The following is a 22,205-nucleotide window of genomic DNA, read 5'->3' on the forward strand; positions in this document are numbered from 1 at the left end:
TACACCTGACTTTTCCATAGATATTTATTGCTAGAAAAAATACAGTTACACATACTAGAAACTGAAAATGTAACATAGGTTTGCTAAAGGACTAGCTAGAAACACACACCAGGGGTACCAATTTGGTAATTAGTACTGCTTTATTTTAAAGAGATTTTTCCCCCTAATATTTAAGAAAAACTGAAGCTCTTGGACAAGCTAAAGAAGTAAATATTTGTATCCTTTACCTGCTTTACAAGCTACCACTTACTCTTCGGTTAAATGTTCATATATATATATATATGGGATCAGATGCTCCCTACTTCTCAGGCATCTGCACTGATATGAACACACACAATTAAAAATAAAATAATAAAATATTGCTATTTTTCCTTATGGCATTACATCAAAGAGGCACACAAATGTCAGAAGGACAGTGCTCACTACAGATAACCACCTTTACAAGTAGTGACTAGGCATCTCTTCTTCACTGTAAAGGTGCATTTTACTTCATGGAAGTTATTTGTAAGTGATATTTCATAAAACTCCATCTACAACAAACTTTTATCCTTTTTGGTTTGTTTTTGGTAAAATACTGGATGTTGAACCCAGGATCTCACACATGCTACATAAGCATTCTACCACACAACTAGACCCAGGTCTAGCACTCCAAAAGTTTTATATATCTATTATCCTTTTTAATTTTTTAAACATTTATTAGAGTTTTGTGTACATGTATGTATGCATACCATGTGTGTGCCTAGTCCTCTGGAGGTGAGACTGGGGAGTTGGATCCCCTGGAACTGGAGTTACAGATGGTTGTGAGCCACCATATATATGAGTGCTGGAAACCAACCCCAGATCCTCTTGAAGAGCAACAAGGGCTCTTAGCCTTTGAGCCATGTCTCCAGCTCCTAGAAACACTTTTTTTTTTCTTTTTTTGGTTTTTCTGAAACAGGGTTCTCTGTGTTAACAGTCCTAGCTGTCCTGGAACTCCCTTAGACTGGCCTTGAACTCACAGAGATCCTCCTGCCTCTGCCTCCTGAGTGCTGGGATTAAAGGTGTGTGCCATCACTATTCCTAAAACACATCAGAAGACGTTCTAAATAATCAAACCTAATCCATTTGTAATTTTGGCTATCCATCACTATGACATGCACTGTCTAGTAGTCACTGGAGTCTACTAGGCACTGAGATGTCTACTGGTGATATTCCTCATTGGTACTGACTAGTAAGGAACATTTCTAAACTACTTTAAAGCAGAAGGAGCACTGAATTCACTATTTCAAGTTAAGGTAGAAAGCACCAGCCACCATGCTCTTAGAAGTCTTTTTTCTGCTTGCGGAGCTGGGGACACAGCCAGGGCCCTTCACTGCAGTGGAAGCCTTGCTGCGTGACTCCTAACACTAACACAGGTACTTGTGCCTGTGTCTACACTCTACAAAGCCGGCACATTAGTTTACTGGACGCTCTTACAAAGTAGCTTATATACCCTACATTTAAATAGTTTACTGCTGTCTAAGAATTTAAAGGGCCAAGAGACCACAGTCATGGTTATCAATTTTCCTCTATACTCTAGTTCAATATTTCCTTTCCTGGGGAAAAGGTGGTGTCACACCTCCACCACTAATTTTAAAAGGTAAATGAGCATGCAGTGTATGGGAAGCCTAGAAACCACATTTTACCCCAAGAGAGCGTGTTGCCATAACCCTACAATGGATCTCCCAGGCATGGAGCTCTGCACCGGGTGTACCACAGTGTCAACTCTTCCACCATTCTGGCTCTAGGAAGAGAAGACAGCCCTCTCCCCAGCAGCCTGTAAAGACAGCCAGCGTGGCTTTAACTCCGGTATGGCCAGCTGACTACAAACCCGAGTCCTCACTACCGCCTGCTCTTCCGCCATTCCTTCTATCCCCATCTTCCTGTGTAACACATGACACGGTCCTCACTACCGCCTGCTCTTCCGCCATTCCTTCTATCCCCATCTTCCCGTGTAACACATGACACGGTCCTCACTACCGCCTGCTCTTCCGCCATTCCTTCTATCCCCATCTTCCCGTGTAACACATGACACGGTCCTCACTACCGCCTGCTCTTCCGCCATTCCTTCTATCCCCATCTTCCTGTGTAACACATGACACGGTCCTCACTACCGCCTGCTGCTCCGCCATTCCTTCTATCCCCATCTTCCTGTGTAACACATGACATCATTCTAACTTTACAACTCTTTGTTTTCCCTGTTCACTAAAGGGCATTAAGTCACAAAACTAGAAGCTTAGACTTGGAAATTTCACATAAGTCAAAGCAAAACACTCACTACTTCTTTCCTCCTGAAGTCATGGATACGTGCAGAAACCATAAATGAAAATGAGATTCTGTCACAATTCCTAAGAATGTGACATCTACAAAGCTATCTAGAAGTGAAGTGTCAAGGCAATTATTCTCACATTATATAGTAAGCACAAGCAAACAAACAAATGAATGTAACAAGTGGGTTATTAATTTAGAAGTCACGCATATGTGTACACACAAACAAGTACAGAGGTAAACAGAAAATGCTAAGTACTGTTAAATCTGGGCAAGTGATATGTAGATATCTTTTTTCAAAGATGTTTCAAAATTTCCACAGATTTGAAAATATCCAAAATTAAAAAACATGAAGCCACATGACTTAATTGTCCTTTTATATGCACAACAGATAATTATGTAAGATGTAGCTAGACGAATTCCATTTGGCAAAAGCAGAGCTCAGGCAGCTGCTAATATGTTCTAAATTAGACTGAGGAAACAGAATAAATCAAACAAATTAAAAGTTCTATCTCTTAAGGGAAGCATGGTGCCACACGCCTTTAATCCCAGCACTCGGGAGGCAGAGGCAGGCGGATCTGAGTGGAGGCCAGCCTGGGCTACACAGTGAGTTCCAAGATGGCCAGAGACCTTGTCTAGAAAACAAACAAAACAAAAAGTTATGTTTCTTTTCACTTTGAGTAACTCTTTCAAATGTACAGAGTACTAAAAACACTCACTGTCTTCTCCTGGGCAAGGCATTCCAGGACGTTCTGGTACACAAGGAAATACTGAAACAAAATTCATTAAAATTAATTAACAGCATAATCACAAAATACAGAATTAAAATTCATCCAAAATTCAAAGTGACTTGTGATACCCAAGACAGAAAAATGTTTATCACATGTCCAAAATCAGTCTACCGAAGGCTCTCACTTTTACCAAGCCTGTATACAGAGCAACTTCCTGTGGAAACAAATATGTCCACAGGTAACATATTAGAAGCCTGAATTACTAATTCTAGTCCCTTGTGAATAATTATTTTTTCTTCTTCTGGTCCTTAAAGAAACTATTACTTTTTAAAATCCTTGTTGTAGAGAACTTAGTTACAACAAAGAATTAAATGACAAAAATCAGAGTTTTTAAAAGATGTGTACTCAATTTAGGAATGAATGAATATCAGAAACAGTACCAAAACTCCCAAAATATTAGCTTATATTCCAGGCTATACGTTTATAAACATACCAAACAAAGCATGTTTATAATGAGGAACATCTTGTTCACTGACGGTACTTTGGTGAATTAGGGCCACAACTAAGTAAGAGCACCTGGAACAGGAAATAGTTTATCAAGGCCAGGACTTTGCTAGGCAAGTACTCTCTCTTTTTTTTAAAGACGTGATCTCACTATGTAGCTCAGGCTGCCCTGGAACACAAGATCCTCCTGCCTCTGCCTCCCAAGTTGTAGGGTAACAGGCAGCTGCTACCTGCCTGCCTGAATAACTGACTGTTTCTCTAACATTTTAACATTTATACTAGGAAAAGGTGGTCCTTGCCCCCTCCCCTCCCCAACCACACACACACATTCTAAAGCTGTGCAGGAATGTCTAAATTGTGAAACAATGGGAGATTAGGAGATCACATTTTAAGATTCTGGCAGACTATATACAGAGAATGCATCTCTCCTAGACTATAAAAAGAGGAATCACTTTAGCTGCTCTAGCACAGGAAAAAGAAACTGAAGGACAACTACCTAGGGAAGAGGCACACATGATAAATGACACCTACATTGTCTTTAGTCATGTTTATACTGCAGCTTGGGAGAGTCAATGATGGCTCTTACCATGGATCAAGAGTTCAGAATCCTTGTTCAGCTCATAAAGCCGGAAAGCTTCTTCTAATTCCAACTGAGAAGACACTGTACACGGATCTCCTAAAAACACAAAAGTACAGCTCGACCTTCACCCTCTGAGTACGATAACTGTAAGCACATTCTATAAATAATAACAAAATAACAGAGGGGTATTTACAAGGACAGATGTTTAGATACTTTCTTAGACATTCCATTCTCTGAAATAGATGACATCACATCCATTTCTAGTTGGACAGAATGAAACACAGGACCCAGACACCAAATTTTCTACACATAAAACCACTTTGTTCTGCACACAGGCACGCACGCACACATGCACGCACGCACGCACACGCACACACACACACACACACACATCAGCAAACCCACTCTGACGACCTTCAGGCTGGGACAGCTCACTTGGATGGGTATGGTTAACAGGCAGTCTGCTGCCCCCTCCTTGTCCCCAGTACTGTGGATGGAGCCCAGGACCAGGCCTGGCAAGCACTCTAACACCAAAGTATAGAGCCAGCCCCACCCACATTTTATTCTGTTTGGGGATGGGGTCTTGGTAAATTACTCAGGCTGGCCTCAAACACACAATTCTCCTGCCTCAGTCTCCCAAGTTCTGGGACGACAGGCCTACATCATCAGGCCTGTTTACTCAAAAGAGGAGTAAAAGCAGCTCCACCGCTCACTATGCATGGCTGGAATCTCTCTCCACAGAGTGACTTTGTCATAGATTTCTTTTACATCACGACCTTGCTCAACTAAGTCATAGGAAGGAAACCACTAAAGCACTCTGGACTAAGTCCAGCTTGAGCCACTTAAACATTTTCTAAGATTCATTTATTTGGTGTTTTGCTTGCATATACGTTAAGTGCACCACATGTGTGCCTATGGCAGTCAGTAGAAGGCGTCAGATCCCCTGGGACTGGAGTTCCAGACAGTTGTCCACTGCCTCGTAGGTGCTGGGACTTGAATCTGGGACTTTGCAAGAGCGGCGAGTGCTCTGGATGACCGAGCCATCTCTCCAGGCCCTACCTTTTCTTTCCTTCTTTTTTTTTTTTTTTTTTTTTTTGGTTTTTCGAGACAGGGTTTCTCTGTGTAGCTTTGCGCCTTTCCTGGAACTCGCTCTGGAGACCAGGCTGGCCTTGAACTCACAGAGATTCGCCTGGCTCTGCCTCCCAAGTGCTGGGATTAAAGGCGTGCGCCACCACCGCCCGGCTATTCTTTCCTTCTTTCTATAAAACATCTTTTATTCTTTGACAATTGCACACATCTAAATGATGCATCCTGACCATGTGCACTGCAAGTCCACTTCCCCCAAGGAGCCTCCACGCTTCCCTCTGTTCTTCCCAGGCACCCCAACATGTCTCTCCTTTCATGCCTTCTCTTTGTTAGGAGCCCACTGAGACTGTCTGCTGGAATGATGACTGGTCTTGCTGACCTGCTCTTGTATATGTAATCACAGCTGCGATGAGTTCATGGGTACAAAGGCCATGTCGTGTCCCAAAGATGGCATTCCACAGTACTCCTCCCCACCCCGCAGCTCTCACGTTCTTTCTCCCCTATTCTGAGATGTCCCTCCTCTGACATGTTCCCTGAGCCTTTGGTGAGAAGGATGCTACAAATGTCCTACTTAGGGCTGGACACCAGCTTGAGCTACTCTTAAATGTAAGTGCTGAATTTCAGTAACACACACGGACAAGAAGGAAATACTTCTCTTGACTAACAGCCAAAGCGCTGATTCACTCCTGGAAGTCAAGAGGTGACATATAATAGGACAATGACATTCCTCAATGAACAAGTCATTTAGAGCCAAGCTGGGGCCTAAACTGGGTCCTCCTTACTATTCCAGTGCTCCTTCCTTTGGTTATAGGAAACTTCCCTCCATGTGTCTAATCTTCAATCACATGCTGCAGAGAACCCAGTTTACCATTTGAGAGAGGAAAATGAAGTCATTTCCTTTCTACACTATCTCAAAGAAAACAGTGTCTCCATTCTTTTCTCAACTCAGCTGCTGAAGCCTTACTCCCTTTTACCTTCTCTGGACACGTGCAACATTGGCCCCGATTACTCACAGAGCCGTGAAAAGTAAGATTTCAACTCCCTGAGCTGTACGGAAGGTAGTGTTACACAGAAGCAGATAACCAAACCAGAAACTGGTACACAAGGAAGAGGAATTACATGCCTTTTCCGTCTACTGACAGGCAGAAGATGGCAGTCACGGACTGTTGGTGAGGCCTGAGAGCAGAGGAAATGACTTGGAAAATGGGCAAATGAGTGGACCAAGGGTGGCAACACTGTCACTGAGGGCAATACAGAAAACAGACCTAAAGGAACATGGCTGCAAATAAAGACATAACGACTAGGTAGGAAGTTCAAAGCATCAAATGGTTTCTTTTTAAAAAATAATGTATTATTTTTATTTTATGTGCCTTAGTGTTTGGCCTGCATGTATGTCTGTGTGAGGGTGTCAGATGCCCTGGAACTGAAGTTATGGACAGTTGAGAGCTGCCATGTGGATGCTGGGAATTGAACCTGGGTCCTCTGGAAGAGCAGCCAGGTGCTCTCAACTGCTAAGCCATCTCCCAAAATGGCTTCTTTCAACATCCTACGTAGATACGGATACAGAGAAATGTCAAGAATGAATTTTGGGTAAAAAAGTATCTAAAAGACATTTCCCTGCCAAGCCTTGCTTGGTTTAAAAATCAAACTGCCCCTCTCTTCCATTTCTACCTATAAGTCATAAAAATAAGAAACACTCTCAGGGCAAAGATCAGATACATGGAGCACCAAGACTTCCTAATAAATTCTGTCTATGGGGGGCTGGGTATGTGCATCTGCAGTGCAGCTGCCCGCAGAGGCTGGAGTTACAGGCAGTTATAAACTGCCCCCTGTGGGTGCTGAACTTGGCCCTGTGCAGAAGCAGTATTTACTCTTAACTGCTTAGCCATCTCACCAGCCCTACATCAGGATCTTAGGTAAGTGCATGGGATCTTGTCTAGAAGAGATTCAAGTGGGTATGTCTATTACCTAATGGGACAGTTATAACTTGACACATTGCTGTGGGATAATTTATACACTGGTTTAATAAAACACTGATTGGCCAGTAGCAAGGCAGGAAGTATAGGCAGGATAAGCAGACAAGAAGAATTCTGGGAAAAGGAAGGCTGAGGCAGGAGACGCCAGCCCGCCGTCCAGGGAGCAGCATATAATGGCACACAGGTAAAGCCACGAAAAATGTGGTAACATACAAATTTACAGAAATGGGCTGAGTTTAAGTGTAAGAGCTAGTCAGTAGTAAGCCTGAGCTAATGGCCATACAGTTCTTAATTAATATAAGCCTCTGTGTGTTTACTTGGGTCTGAGCAGCTGCGGGACCAGGCAGGCCACAGGAAAACTTTTAGCTACAAATGGCGCCCACACATGGTGGCAAGAGTTTCTACCTAAAACCTGAGAAAGCTTAAAAAAAAAAGATTCTAAAACGGAGCTAAAAACAGCTTCCTAGTTGTGTCTCTCAGGCAAGCCATGAGCTACAGTATGGGGGGTTCACAGCAGTGTGCGGGCTTGAGTGAGGTATAGTGGATTTCCGCAGCGGTACACAGTGACAGATTTAGCTTTTGCTAAGTACAGAAAAAAAAAAAAAAAAGGTTTCTGGGCTACATGCTGCTGGATGGAAGCATAGACCCACTGCGTCACATGGTCAGCAGCGAGCCTGGTTCCCAGAGCTGGTGGTAAACGTAGTTCCGTTCCCCCATGTTGGGAAGCTGAGGTGGGCGGAGCCAGCAGCCAAAGCTGCCATTTCAGTCCCAATAATTCTGCAGTTTAAAGCAATAGATTCACAGTAAAACAGATTCAAATGGAATAAACCTCTAAACAGTTTACAATATATAAAAAAAAATGTAGTCTTGGAAGAGAGAGGAAAAAGAATATAGACAGTTATATAAAGAAATAGAAAGTTTTAAAAAATAAAGTCTTTAAATAGAAAGTAAAAGTATTATTAAAAAAATAAGCCATGTAAAGATGGATATCACACAGAGATTCTGGATTATGCTGTCTTTGGGAATTTTAACTGCTGAATGCTGGTCCTACATAATCCATATTGCTCTCAGCAATATTGTCTTCCAAGATCCTACCAGGAGGGCTATTTAACCCTGCTTACAGCACATTCAATGCTTCGAGCTGCAGAAATATAAAGCAGGGGTTCAGCTGGCACTGACAAGGCTAAACCAGAGGTTGAAGCCAAAACTCAAGGAGTTTTTTGGTGATACTGGATTTTGAATGTATTAGCTGTTTCCTGCAGTGAATGTCCTGTGTGCTATTACAGCTTTCCCAATTGATTCTTTTCCCAAGAACTTCTAACAGCGTGGTTGATCATTTATTGGGCACAATTTCCCCTACAAGTTTGGGGCATATGGATGACATCCCTTTCACACTTTGTGTGAAAACAGGCACACAAACACCCTTTTCAGGCCTTTGTTCCTCTTATTCTAGCATCGTCTGCTTTTCTGTAATTGTTTTCATTAGCAGACATCTGGCCAGGGCCATATCCAGACAAAAGAATTTCATCTGAGACACTTCTCAGACATCCAAGGACAGACTGCAGACAGATGAGCACTAGCGTGCCCTGAGCTCACCTCTCCAACAGACAAGAGAAGCCAACCTCACTAACCTTAACTCCTCACTTTCACCCCGTTTATTAACACAAGACCCTAACTTAATGATTTACTGCTTGCAATTACTGGGATGGTGATTGGCCCTCTGCTAGTTACTGATATAGGTAAATATTCCCACTGACTCGCTGCAAGCCGCAAAAATACACAAAGTAGGACTTCAGCTGATTATGGCAAAGCTAATGCCTGGAAGAAGCCAAGGGCCTTCCTGAGGTCAAGATGAGGCTCAAGGAGCCTTGGTGATGTTTGGCTTTTGATTATCAGTCGTTTTCTGCTATGAATTTCTTGTGTGCTATTGTAGCTTTTCCATCATTGATTGGGCACCATTTCCCCTCTACTAAAGGAATATTTAGATAATCTTGTGCACTGACAAGTATGCACAGCCAGAACCCCAGTTCAAGCTTCCCTATAATTATCATCATTGGCAGCATCCGGCCAGGTCCATCCCCAGATGGAGGAAAGTGCCTTATCAGAGATACCTCTGTACTCTCTAAGAACAGACTAAAGCATCCAGACTACCTGTTTGAGAAGGCCTGGCGGATGTGCCAATTAAACTTAACTTCCTCCTTTCCCAAATCTTACCTCTAGTTCCAGATCTCCCTTTAACTATCACCAGAGGCATCTAGCTGTACACAGGTTGCCTGGTGACCGAGCACACCTTCCCCCACCCTGTAGAAAAAAACGGCAGATAGCCTGGACAGATAGGAGCCACAGGAAAAAAGAAGGCAGTTTTATTTTCTCCCACTGACCTAGCAACTTATAGATTTTTTTAACATTTTCTACCAATCACGTTTAAGATTATAGTTGTGCACATAAGATCCCTCTTCTTAGATATTACCCGGATTTAGCCTTTAGTTAATCCATTAGTCACTTCCCTTTTGGGTTGCAAATGATAATTAACAATTACTGCCCCTCTATGTGATTCTTATCACCCCTCCGTTTGACCCTGGAAGCCTGGTGGTCACTGCCTGAGGAAAATTCTTACCTACCTCTATGACCCCCGTAGAATTCAGGTCTGGTGACCTTGCTTGACCAGGGGAGTGCTATTGCTTGGGTTTATAACTAAACTACTGAGAGACTTGGGGAGGAACGTAGAGAACTGAGAGACAGAGAATGGAGAGGAATAAGGAGGATTTTGACCAGAGAGAACGTGTGGATGAGATGGAAGATGAGGAAGAGTCAGATAGGGAAGTACTAGCTGGGTAAGAACGAGATGAGAAGGACCTAGATGAGGCAGAATTAAGACGAGAGAATTAAGATAGAACTTAGAGGGAACAGTGGATAAATATAGAGAGAAATCAGGCAAGAAAGGAGGTAGGCACAAGAACAGAACTGAAGCTGTGTAAATAGGATGTTATCCCAGAGGAATTAAAGCAAGTGGACTATATTTCCCAAAAATAGTCCTGGCCACTGTTCATATTTCTCTCTCCTGAGCCCCTGGGATGTATAATATTAAGGCTGATCCTGATAATATTATACAAGACTGACCCAATGAGACAACCACCAAGGCCAGGCAGATGATAGGTGCCAAGCTTTGTTTCTTGTGCAAATTAAGCTTAAACCCTCCTCTTTTATCCCATAGCCTAGGTGTTATCATTAGATCTAAAGGTTCCCTGTAGCAACTGACTCAGAGTGAAAGTGCTTTTGCAAACCAAATGCTACATGCTGTTACCCAGGTTGCCTAGTAACTGAAAATACTTCCCGGTTCTGCTGGAAAACAGTGCTGCCGGGATAGCTGAACCATCGGTGACAAAGGAAAAAAGACAGTTTTACTTTACTCGTGCCTTATACTGACATACAGACTCCTAACCTTTTACTTAGCCACTTCTAAGAATATAGTCTGAGCACATAAATTCCTCTTTAGATCCCCTAATTGATTTTAGCCCTTAGTTGACCCTACCAGAGAACTTCCATTAGTCACTCCCCCTTTGGGTTGTAAGTGAAAGCTGACAATTACTGCTCTATGTGTGGATCTTATCACCTCTCTCTATGACCCTGAAACCTTGAAGCCTCACATGCATTGCCAAAGAATTACTGCTTGTAAGTGTATATAACCGGTATCTGGTGACACTTGTAGAACTGATTTAGAAGAATAAAGTGAATGGACTGAAAGAGCTCCGTGTGTGCATATTCTTTCAGTATTCTTAAGATTAGATTCTCAGCTGGTTGCAGAGTTCTTCCATGGACCCTGGGAAAGGGGTATCTGGGGCTGGACCCCAATAGCTCTTGTTAATTCAAATATAACTTTTCTAGTCCAAAATCCCAAAGTCTTCTAAAATTCTTCAAAAAACAGGTCAGGCCGGGCGGTGATGGCGCACGCCTTTAATCCCAGCACTCGGGAGGCAGAGCCAGGCGGATCTCTGTGAGTTTGAGGCCAGCCTGGTCTCCCAAGCGAGTTCCAGGAAAGGCGCAAAGCTGCACAGAGAAACCCTGTCTCGAAAAACCAAAAAAAAAAAAAAAAAAACAAAACAAAAAAAACAGGTCAGGTCTGTCACAGCAACAGTCCCATTCTTAGAGGACCTGGGTTCTATTCCCAGTAACCACATGGCTAACAGCTGTTTGTAACTCCAGTTCCATAGGACCCAACACCCTCTTCTGGCCTGTTCAGACACTGTATGCACATGGTGCATAGAGATACATGTAAGCAAAACACGTATACACATTAAACACACACTCACACACAGACACAAAGAAAAAAATAACACTGCAACTCATAATCATACATACTGTCAGTTAAAAATAAAAAATTTGAAAGCTATGCAGAGAACTAAAAATAAAGTAAAATAAAATCCTATCTGTCATTCCCTGCCCCGTGCAAGAGTATGTGGCAATGATGGTTACAAAATTACTAACCACCTAAAATATTTTGCTACTGAGGCCTGATAGCTCACATTAGGAGACCAAAGAAGGGGTCGTTGCAAGTTTCCTCTCAGCCAGGGCCACATAACAAAACCTGCCTTATTAAAAAAAAAAAAAAAAAAAAGCCCATTAGGGCTGGAGAAGCGGCTCAGCTCAGCAGTGAGAAGCACTTGTGGTTCTTGCAGAGGGTTAGTTCCCAGCACCCACACGACAGACCACAACCTTCTGTAACCAGTTCCTCCAGGGGGATCGGATACCCTCTTCCGGTCTCCTAAGGCACCAGGTACACTTGCAGGCAGTAGATGGTGAGAAGCCTTAAAATTCAATGTCTTCAAACTGAAGAAGCCGCCCACTCTATCATGCTATCAGCCCTGGTCCTTCAGAGCATCCTGACTAACACACATGCCCAACTGTGATGAGCCTCTGAGTTCGAGGACAGGCAATGTCTATCCTCAAGACAGTTCACAATGCTTTGTGAGTACAAGTCACTAACATCATCCTGAAGTAAAATGATCACAATCACTATGACTGCTTCTACAACATTTTCTTTAAGGTATACTCAGTTAAGAACAGGTAAGCTCATATATTAAAATATATAACATTTACCTTACTTCATTTTGAAGAGGGAAAGGCAAAGATTGTGTACTTTGATTTAAATCTTTTCTCTTAATCTAAGTACTCAAACATGGCATTAAATTTCTGCTTTAGCTTTCCCTCTTGAATTTCTTAGGGCTCTTATTTCTCTTAAAGCAAATGCTCACACAGGCAGCATCCCTTCTCCCAATCACTCACCTTCCTCATCTATCCATTTCATGGTGAATGGCTGTTCATTGTCAAAAGAACACATATCTCGAACCTCACTGCAAAGCCCCTCAAAGGAGATGGAAGGCTCAAAGTGTGTTATCATAATGTCTCTGCAAAAGAAAAAGAGTTGTTTTATGTGTAAAGCCATACCGATCTACATGTGACTGAATACCTGATGGCAGACCAGTTATTCTGTGTGTACATGAAACACTAAAACGTTAATGAACTAAAACGACAACAGGAAAAGCAATGGAGTTACGCCAAACCTCAACTCAGTGCGCTGTCACGGAGAGGACCACCGCACCGCTCGAGCACCTCTGGAAGGCCTTCCCACTCCACAGCCACTCTACAAGCGTGCGCCTTGGATCCATCTAGAGTCTGTTTCAAACTCCACCCCCAGATTTCCTACCCCAGAAAGTCTACCATTCATCCTTCTGTTACCCCGGCTTCCTTCGCCTTGACTTACAAAATAACCCACCGTAAATCTGTCACTCATTCTTTGTATTGCATGATTTCTCCATCTCTTACCTCATTTTCAGCTTTTCCCCAAAAGAACATGTTTCCTAAAAATAGCTTTAAAGCAACTTCCTTTAGTATAGGTAACCTTCCTCCCAAATCACAGGAATATATTTTTATTAATGAAATATTAGTATAAAATAGTAAATAATATATATTAATTATATTAGCACTAGATGAACAATTTAAATAAATCCAGTTAGTCCCTGTAACTTTACACGTGTCCAGTGTTTTCTAGCAGAGGCCTGGTGCTCCCTCTAGGCAGCCCTGGAGGTTTTCAGAGCTCTAACCTCTACACAGCAGCAGCTTTCACACAGCACTCTGTGGGGGACTAGTTTTAAGATTTTTATAAAATTAACGCAGTCCACGTCCTTCCTGCTGTAAATCCAAGTGCGTCTGTCATGCAGTCAAAGTTAACGTCCCTAGGCAGGTGGGTGGTCAGACACTGGCTAGAGTCACCTGGGAAGGGCGTGGCATGAGGACCAGTCTAGCCAGGCTGGTCCGTGGACAGGCTGTGAGGGATTTCATGGCTGAACTAACTGAGATGAAGAAATGGAGGTGGGACGGACTGTAACCTGAAGTAGTAAGCTGAAACAACTCTTTCGCCCCTAGCTTGCTTCATTGGGGTATTTTATCACAGTAAGTGGAAAGAAAACTAGGGCATCAGGGCCTACAGGCCCACAGGAGCTGTCCCAGGCTACCTCCCGAGCTGCTTCTCCATTGGGCAAGTAAGCATGTGCTTTTACTCTACCCTCTGTCCGAAGTGGAATACAATCAAACTTGGGGAAGGGAACGCAGAGACATTTCTTCACTGTACTCCCAGAGGGCAATGCAGATCCGAGGACGGGATGAACACTTAACTGTCAAAACAGCTCTGACCTCAGAATAGGGAGAGAGAGATTATTCTGAAGCCAAATATGAGTGCCACGGCCAGGGGACACAGATTCGAGCTACCCCAAATTCCATGTTCCAACATGGTAACAACATTTTCATGAAGTTCTCACAGCAACAGAACAAAGGAAATCTTCAATCAAATGCACTTTTCAAACAGTGGTGGAACATCAGAGAGGTGCTTACAGCAAAGAGGGACCATCTCTGCTATCGGCCTGGATGCTAGCTGATGATGTGCTTAGCTTTCTGGATGATGAACATCAATTCAGTTAATACATTCCAAAACGTTTCACCCGTTAGACACAGGATGTTAAGTCAGACACAGAGATGGGCAAGGAATGGCTATTTAGGGAGCTAAAACAGCCCAAGATAAACTGTTCTTAGGTTCTGGACCTGCAACATCACAACCTCTCCAGTCACAGAAGTTCTCATCGAGTGAACAGGCATGTAGAAGATTTGATGGAAGATACTGTTCTTTCCAGGAGGGTTCACTCACACAATAAATAAAAGGAAATGACAATAAACAGGAACTGTGAATAGATACGGGTAGCTGAACACAGAACGCAAAGGCTCTTTTTTAATTAACATAGCAGCAATGTGTTATCTGCCAAAAGAGTGATAGCTACAGTCTTAAGGAGCTACAGAAGGAAGCAGAGGCCCAGGCAGACACAGAAATCGAGTGAGTGGCTCTCAGGACCTGACATTCTAAGTATTTCACATGCTCTGCCTGTCTCCTGCCATGACTTTTCATAACAATATGCTTCTTGGCACTCCACCTAGTATTCTGAACACTTAAAGTCTCCTTTTGTCTTCAACCCTAAGACACAGGGCATTATTTCTACTGAAACTTTTTCCTATAGAGGACACCAGGAGAACATGATCCACAGAATCAACTAAGCAGGGCTCACAGAGGCTCAGAGAATCTGAAGAGACAAACACGAGCCCTGTACCGGCTTGAGCTAGGTCCTCTGCATATACCTTACGGGTGTGTAGCTTGGTATGCTTGTGGGACCCCCAACACGGGAGGGAGTAGGGAGTGTCTTTGACTGCCTGTGCTTGGGACCCCTTTCCTCCTACTGGGTTACCATGTCCAGCCTTGATACGAGGGCTTGTGCCCAGGCTTATTAGGCCAAGTTTGGTGGATCTCCTTGGGAGGCCTGCTCTTTTTTTTTTTTAAAGGGAAACAGAGGTGGAATGGATCTGGGGGAAGGACTGGGAGGAGTGGAGGGAGGAAACTGAAGTTAGGGTGTAATGTACGAGAGAAGAATAAAAAGTTTAATTTTTTTAAATATATTTTGATCATATTCTCCCTTCCCCTCAACTCCTCCTAGATCTGTGCCTTGCTCAGCCATCGGAGCAGCTTCCTCCTGCAGCAGATGGGAATAAATACAGAGACCCACACAGCCAGACATTGGGCAGAGAGACCTTGGAACACTCAGCTCTAAACGGGATGTTACAGAGCTCAGGGAACAACGAGGAAAGGGAGGCCAAAGAGTTGAGGAGCCTGAGAGGAAGGAAGGAAGGAAGGAAGGCATCAAGAAGGCAAAGCCTTCTAGACACAATGGGGCGGGCGCACATATGAACTCAGAGACTGGCAGCATGCACAGGACCTGCAGGAGTCTGCACCAGGTGGGCTGAGAGAAGTGGACCCGTGCCCCATCCATAACCCGGAAGCGAGCTGATAGCCACCTGCAGATGAAAAAGGAGTCTTCTCCAGGGGAGTCTCCCTGGGGAAACCACACTTAAGGGTAGGTCCCACACCCAATGGTAGACGGTCAACACAAAACAAACTCAATGGCACTCTGGAGGTTTGAAGTCGGGGCATTGTTTTTTAATTATAGGTCCTTTGTGTATATATTATGGCTTCTGGTTTGAGGTTTTTAATGGGATTCCTGTGTCTGCCAAGACGAGTGTCTCTGCATCTATGCATTTCTTGTGCTTTTTCATATTTGGTTTATCATATTTGATTTGTTTATCTTATTATATTTTATTATTACTCTTTATATGTCTGTTTTCTTTTTCCTTTCTCCCCCCCCCCCCCAAGACAGGGTTTCTTTGTGTAGCTTTGGAGCCTGTCCTAGAACTCACTCTGTAGACCAGGCTGACCTACAACTCAGAGATCCACCTGCCTCTGCCTCCTGAGTTCTGGGATTAAAGGCGTACACTACCACTTGGCTAGATGTCTACTTTCTAAGGAGAGACAGAAAGAGTGTGGATCTGATGGGAGCTGGGGAGGAACTGAGAGGAGTGGGGGGGAGGGGAAACCATAATCAAAATATACTATATGAAAAAATCTATTTTCAATCAGAGAAAAATAAATAATAATTTTTTTCATATACATTTTAATCATGTTTCCCTTCCCCCAACGCTTGCCAGATCCTCCCCACCTAACTTCACGTTTTCTCTCTCTTTTCAAAACAACAAAATAGAAAAACCAAAAATCAAAACAAGAAAAACAATAAGATGAAATACTAAAACAAAAAGTCCACAAAAACCAATCACGGTGTACATTTTGTTTGTCCAGCTACTCCTAGGCATGGGACCTGCCCTGGAGTGTGGCTGATATATCCCATGGCAATACTCCATTGGAGAAAACTAATTTTCCCTTTCCCAAAAGTTATCCACTGCAAACAGCTTCTTAGTTAGGGGTAGGGCTTTGTGTCCACTCCCCTTCTCAGTCCTGAGACTCTGTGTGTCTCTACCAGTCCTGTTGTAGATGAAAACATGAGTTCCTTGGAGTCATCCACCACCTCTGGCTCTTACAACCTTTCTGCCTCCTCTTCCACACCGATCCCTGAACCTTGAAGGAAGGGGTTGATAAAGACATCCCATCTTGGAACTCAGTGTTCCAAAGTCTCCTCCTCTCTGCATTTTGGCACAAGACATTCTCAGTGATATTCCAAAGGTCGTGACCTTTCTATGCTTCACTCTATCTCCACACACATATCTCGTGTGGTTACAACTGGACGTTTAAGAATCTAGATCTTGTTCTAACTTCCTTCCCCCACTGGTTCATACGGCCCCATGTGTATAACTACTACAGACGCTGTTCACGAACAACCCCACACACTTCAGATCCTGGTTACACAGTCTAATCCTGACAGGCCCTTAATTTAAGGCTCAGTTTACGTAGGAAGAGAGAAGCACTATCAACATTACAATCTATTTCATTTGCCAACCACACAGTATCTTATAACTGTAAATCTGTCTTACAGTCTTCTTAATTCGCATATTGTTAACACATCTACAAATAAGTAATGAAAAACTAAAAGCTAAACTTCTTGGATGAGTAAATATATTCCTACTACTATTTGGGTTTTTGTTTGTTTGTTTGTTTGTTTTTGGAGACAGGGTATCTCTGTGTAACATTTCTGGCTGTCCTGGAACTTGATTTGTAGATCAGGCTGGCCTTAAACTCACAGAAATCCACCTGCCTCTGCCTCCTGAGTGTTGGGATTAAAGGTGTGCACCACCACCACCCAGCTTCATGTTACTATTAACACAACAGGGGTCAAGTATTTTGTACTGTAAGAATGTAGGTAATTTAAAAAGTTCCTATAGAAAATCATTTTCCATCAAATACACACCTTTGACAAAGGAATACATTTTTTAATGTAAGCATTCACAGAACATTTTGTACTGTTTCTCTCTCTCTCTCTCTCTCTCTCTCTCTCTCTCTCTCTCTCTCTCTCTCTCAACCTTTTTGGTTTTTCGAGACAGGGTTTCTCTGTGTATCTTTGGCACCTTTCCTGGAAATCACTCTGTAGACCAGGCTGGCCTCGAACTCACAGAGATCCACCTGGCTCTGCCTCCTGAGTGCTGGGATTAAAGGTGTGCACCACCACTGCCAGGCTCTGTCTTGTTTCTTTATGATCGGGTCTCAGCCCTGGCTGTCCTGGAAGTTGCTCGGTAAACTACACTGGCCTCGAACTCACGGAGACATGCCTGCCTCTGCCTCCTGGGTGCTAGGACTACTGGTGTGGGCCACCATATCTGGCTTTAGAAGACAATATGCACACGTTTAAACAATCATATCTTATTCAAACTTTATAATTGTCAATCTAAACGTTAAGTCCCATCTGACAGGTTTTAAAAGACAAACCACAGGGTCACGACAGTATATGGAGTCCTAATCTAAACAAGGCTGATGCTGTGCTCCCAGCTGGTCTTCTCAGCACTAGCACACCCCACCGTGATGGAAAACTGATGGTCTCTGTGGCTGTCATTAGACCATCTCCTGTTATCAGCCCCTCAAAGACCTGACTGCTTGCCTACAGACACACAGATACACCCCATTCTCCAAGCAACCTTATGGAATATGAAGGCCCTAGTTGCACAACTCATCCTGTGAAGGTCTGGGGATGCTGACATTTCAGTGTCAATGTCAGGGCAGCTTGATTTTTTCTACCTAAGCCTGTGCTCTGTCTAGACTGTGTCCTCTCGAAAATTCATGGTGCAACTTAATATCTCCACTGTGGTGATAGTAAGAAGAGGGGCCGTGCTGGGCATGGTAGTGCAGGCCTTCAATTTCACTAAATAGAGGCAGGTGAATCTCTGAGTTCAAGGCCAGCCTGGTCTACATAGTGAGTTCTGAGCAAGCCAGAGCTATATAGTGAAAACCTGCCCAAAAAAGGGGGTGGGGAGAGAAGTGGGCCTCTAGGAAAAGTGATTAAGTTATGCAGGATTTCCTGGCCCTTTTCTGTGCCCCACTTCGTTGGAGAACAGAGCCAAATGGAGCCATCCTAGATAGAGAAATCAGACCTTTAACTAGACACCAAATTTCTTTGTGCCATACCTTCCAGCTTCTGGACTGAGCCATGACTGTTCTTTGTAGACTGTGTATCTAGAACATTGTTACAGAAGCACAAACAGATTCCCAGAGCTTCCTTCTCCCTTCTCTTCCATAACTGTTACTCCCAAATAAACCTTACCCATGCTCAGACCCTGAACTATGGCTTTCCATAGCAGATGCCAGACAATGTATGTCTTGTTTCTTTCAGTTTGATTTAATAAATTCCACACCTGAGAGGCCTCACACACAACAGGAATGAATTTATGTCCATCTGTCCATCTCGGAGACAGAAGTCCAAGATGAAGGCACTGTGGATTTACTGCCTGCTCAGCCTCAACTTCTGTTTCAAAGACTTGCAACTTGTAGTTGTGTCCTCAAAAAGGGCTAGTCTAGGGTCACTTCACCAAGGTAGTAACCCCTTCACCAGAGGCAAGGCAACTTCCAGTAGACCCCCACCTTCTAAAACGTGGACTGGGGGGGGGGGCAAATATTCAGACCATTGCAGTATATTACCCTAACAACTCCACCAAGAACTTCTACAGTTGATAAACACTTTCAGCAAAGTACAAGATACAAAATTAGCACACATAAATCAGTATACAAATGGCATATATACAAATGGCAAACTGACTAAAAAAGAAATACCTTCCACAATAGCCTCAAAAAAATATTTGCACTCCTGTATTCACAGCAGCATTATTCATAACAACCAAGAGCTGGAAGGACACAAGCATCTATCCACAGTGTGGGGGTAAGTGTGGTATACACATACAATGGGCTATCCTTCAGAGTCAAAAAGAAATTATACATAGTATATAGCATAGACAAGCCCTGAGGACATTATGTACGGCAAAATAAACAAGTCAAGCACACACACAATTCCAAGGCTATAGCTCGGCAAGTACTGGGTTTGTCTAGCCCACAGGATGTCTGAATCTGATCCCCAGCACTGGGTGTGTAAACCAGGCTTGGTGGTGCACACCTGTAATCTAAGCACTCAAGAGGCAAAGGCAGGAGGGTCAGAAGTACAAGTGGGAACCTATCTCAAAAATAACAGCATGCCGGGCAGTGGTAGCGCACGCCTTTAATCCCAGCACTCAGGAGGCAGAGCCAGGCGGAGCTCTGTGAGTTCAAGGCCAGCCTGGGCTACAGAGCGAGTTCCAGGACAGGCACCAAAACGACACAGAGAAACCCTGTCTCGAAAAACCAACCAAACAAACAAGTAATCGTGGTCCTTCTTCTAATGCCTCAAAGCACTGTTTCAAAGTACCTTCCAGGTTACTAGTCGGCCATAATGGCTGGGAAAATGTAGTTCAGAATTAAAGTAGAAGAGAAAAAAAGGGTTCTAAAGAATGTTTGTGGCAAAGAAAAAAACTAAAGTTATCTTCACTAAAAGCAAATTATCTTTATTGGAAAAATACTATCAGCAACAAAATACGACTTCCTAAGCTGCAGAGATGGCTCAGTGGTTAAGCACTAGCTCTGGGTTCAATTTCCAGAACCCACATGGTGGTAAACAACGGTCTGTAACTCATTTCCAGGGGATCCAACACCCCTTTCTGGTCTCCAAGGGCATACTACACATGTAGTGCACAGACATGTAAGACATACATACAGGTAAAACACTCATACACAGAAAATAAAAATAAATCTTTAAAACAGCTTCTTCATTAAATTCCACATAGAATTAAAGTCAATACAGATACAAGCACGCATGTGTATGTACACACACACACACACACACACACACACACACACACACACACACGAGTTTTCTGAAACTTTACTTTTCCTGAGTTTAAAATAAAGAACAGCAGAACATTAAAACTGAAACTTATTTTTTGGCTTTTGAAAGAACGTCTTGCTACACAACCCAGGCTGGCTTTGAACTCTTCATCCTCCTGCCTTAGCCTCCCAAGTGAGAGGATTGTATCTAGGGATCATGACACCTGGGGAAATATCTGTGTAATATTTAAAAAGCCAAAGTGCATATTTCCTTAAGAGACTAAGAGAAGGGGGTGGTTTACCAACTGCCATTCCTTAAGTTCCAGGCATGAAAGCATTTAAGGAACGTTTGTGTAAACACTTCTCTACTCGGGAAAGCACTGTGTTTACAACACCGCACAATTACCAGACCCCAATTACAAAACCAAGTTCAAAGTGAGCTGAGGATGGCATGCATTCAAAAGGTGCAAACAGTACACTCACAGGATTTTTCTGGTTTTGCTCTGTCCTTAGCATAAATTACTTTATTGATGGTCAACAGATCAGTGTTTTACCGCAGAGTCCCTAAGTGGCAAATTTAGATACAGTTTTACTCAATTTTTAAAGGAAAAAAAGGGGGGGGGGATCATTAATTTTGTTAGTGGGCTCCAGAAGACAACTGTTTAGGAATACAATGATCTTGTTTTCTGAAATATAAAATCTAAAGCTTCCTCAGGGATGATTTTAAAAGTAAAGTCAAGAAGAAGCAACACTGAGTTCTGCTGTTTAAACATAAACTTTTCTTCTGAAATACACAGATTATTTAGAAAATATTTGAACTTTATTTAATTTATAATAATTGCCTGGGCAGGATTACCCACAGATGGTAGAACCACTGGACAGAGAAGAGTCATGTAATCTCACAGTAATTATTCAAAAGCCCATTGATGCCTTCCAAGTTAGACAACAGACTAGGGGAGATGACTCATAAGACCCAAGTTCAAATCCCCAGACCCACCTAAAGCAGGTCAAGGTAAGACATGGGAGGAGAGATGGGAGACACCTGGAAGCTGGCAGGATCCGGGGTACATAGGAGTGATAAAGAGACCCTGTCTTTCTAGGCATGGTAAAGCATGCCTTTAATCCCAGCACTTGGGAAGTAGAGGCAGGTGGATCTTGTGTGAGTTCAAAACCAGCCAGATCTACATAGTGAGTTCCAAGGCAGCCAGGGCTACACACACACACACACACACACACACACACACAGAAAAGGGGGGCACCTGTCACCAATGAGGTTGAAGGTTACTACTGACACACAACGTTGTCTACACATCTATGCACACACAGAATACGTAAAATTTGTATACATATGCACTAAATACCAGGGCTCCCAATTAAAAAAAAACAAACCCTATTGTACATAAAAGGTCCCAGAAATCCTGGTACAGTAGTAGAGGGTGACTTCAGTACCCCAATCTCATCTTCAGAGAGGTCATCCAAATGAAAAGCAACCAATAAACTTCAGTTAAAGTAGACTACAGAACGAATGAACTTCACAGATGTCCAGACTAGTCCGTCCAACAGAGAAGAAACACATTCTCAGCAGTCTGCACACCTTCCCTAAAATGGACCATAATCTAGACCACAGCAAGTCTTAGAAAAGGCGAAAGTATTTCTCTTTTCATATCATATGGAAGAAACCAGAAATCAGTAGCAAGAGAAATTACAAAAACTACTCAATTACTTAAAGACTGAACAATATACTCTTGTATGATCAGTGAGATACTGAGGAAATCAAGGTGATGTTTAAAAATTCCTCCAATCAAACAAAACTGAAAGCACAA

At 43.0% G+C, this 22,205-nt stretch overlaps 1 protein-coding gene across 1 annotated transcript in view; it reads right to left on the bottom strand.

Moving 5' to 3' along the window:
* Prkci (protein kinase C iota) overlaps positions 1 to 22,205 on the bottom strand; it is a 60,829-nt gene that overhangs the window by 21,946 nt on the left and 16,678 nt on the right. The window contains exons 2-4 of the mRNA XM_059265301.1: positions 12,447 to 12,568; positions 4,108 to 4,197; positions 3,006 to 3,056 (exon numbers count right to left, since the gene is read on the bottom strand). Of these exons, the coding sequence (XP_059121284.1) occupies positions 3,006 to 3,056; positions 4,108 to 4,197; positions 12,447 to 12,568 (263 nt within the window). The remainder of the gene's footprint in view (positions 1 to 3,005; positions 3,057 to 4,107; positions 4,198 to 12,446; positions 12,569 to 22,205) is intronic.

This window comes from Peromyscus eremicus, chromosome 6 (genome assembly GCF_949786415.1).
Source record: "Peromyscus eremicus chromosome 6, PerEre_H2_v1, whole genome shotgun sequence".
NCBI lineage: Eukaryota > Metazoa > Chordata > Mammalia > Rodentia > Cricetidae > Peromyscus > Peromyscus eremicus.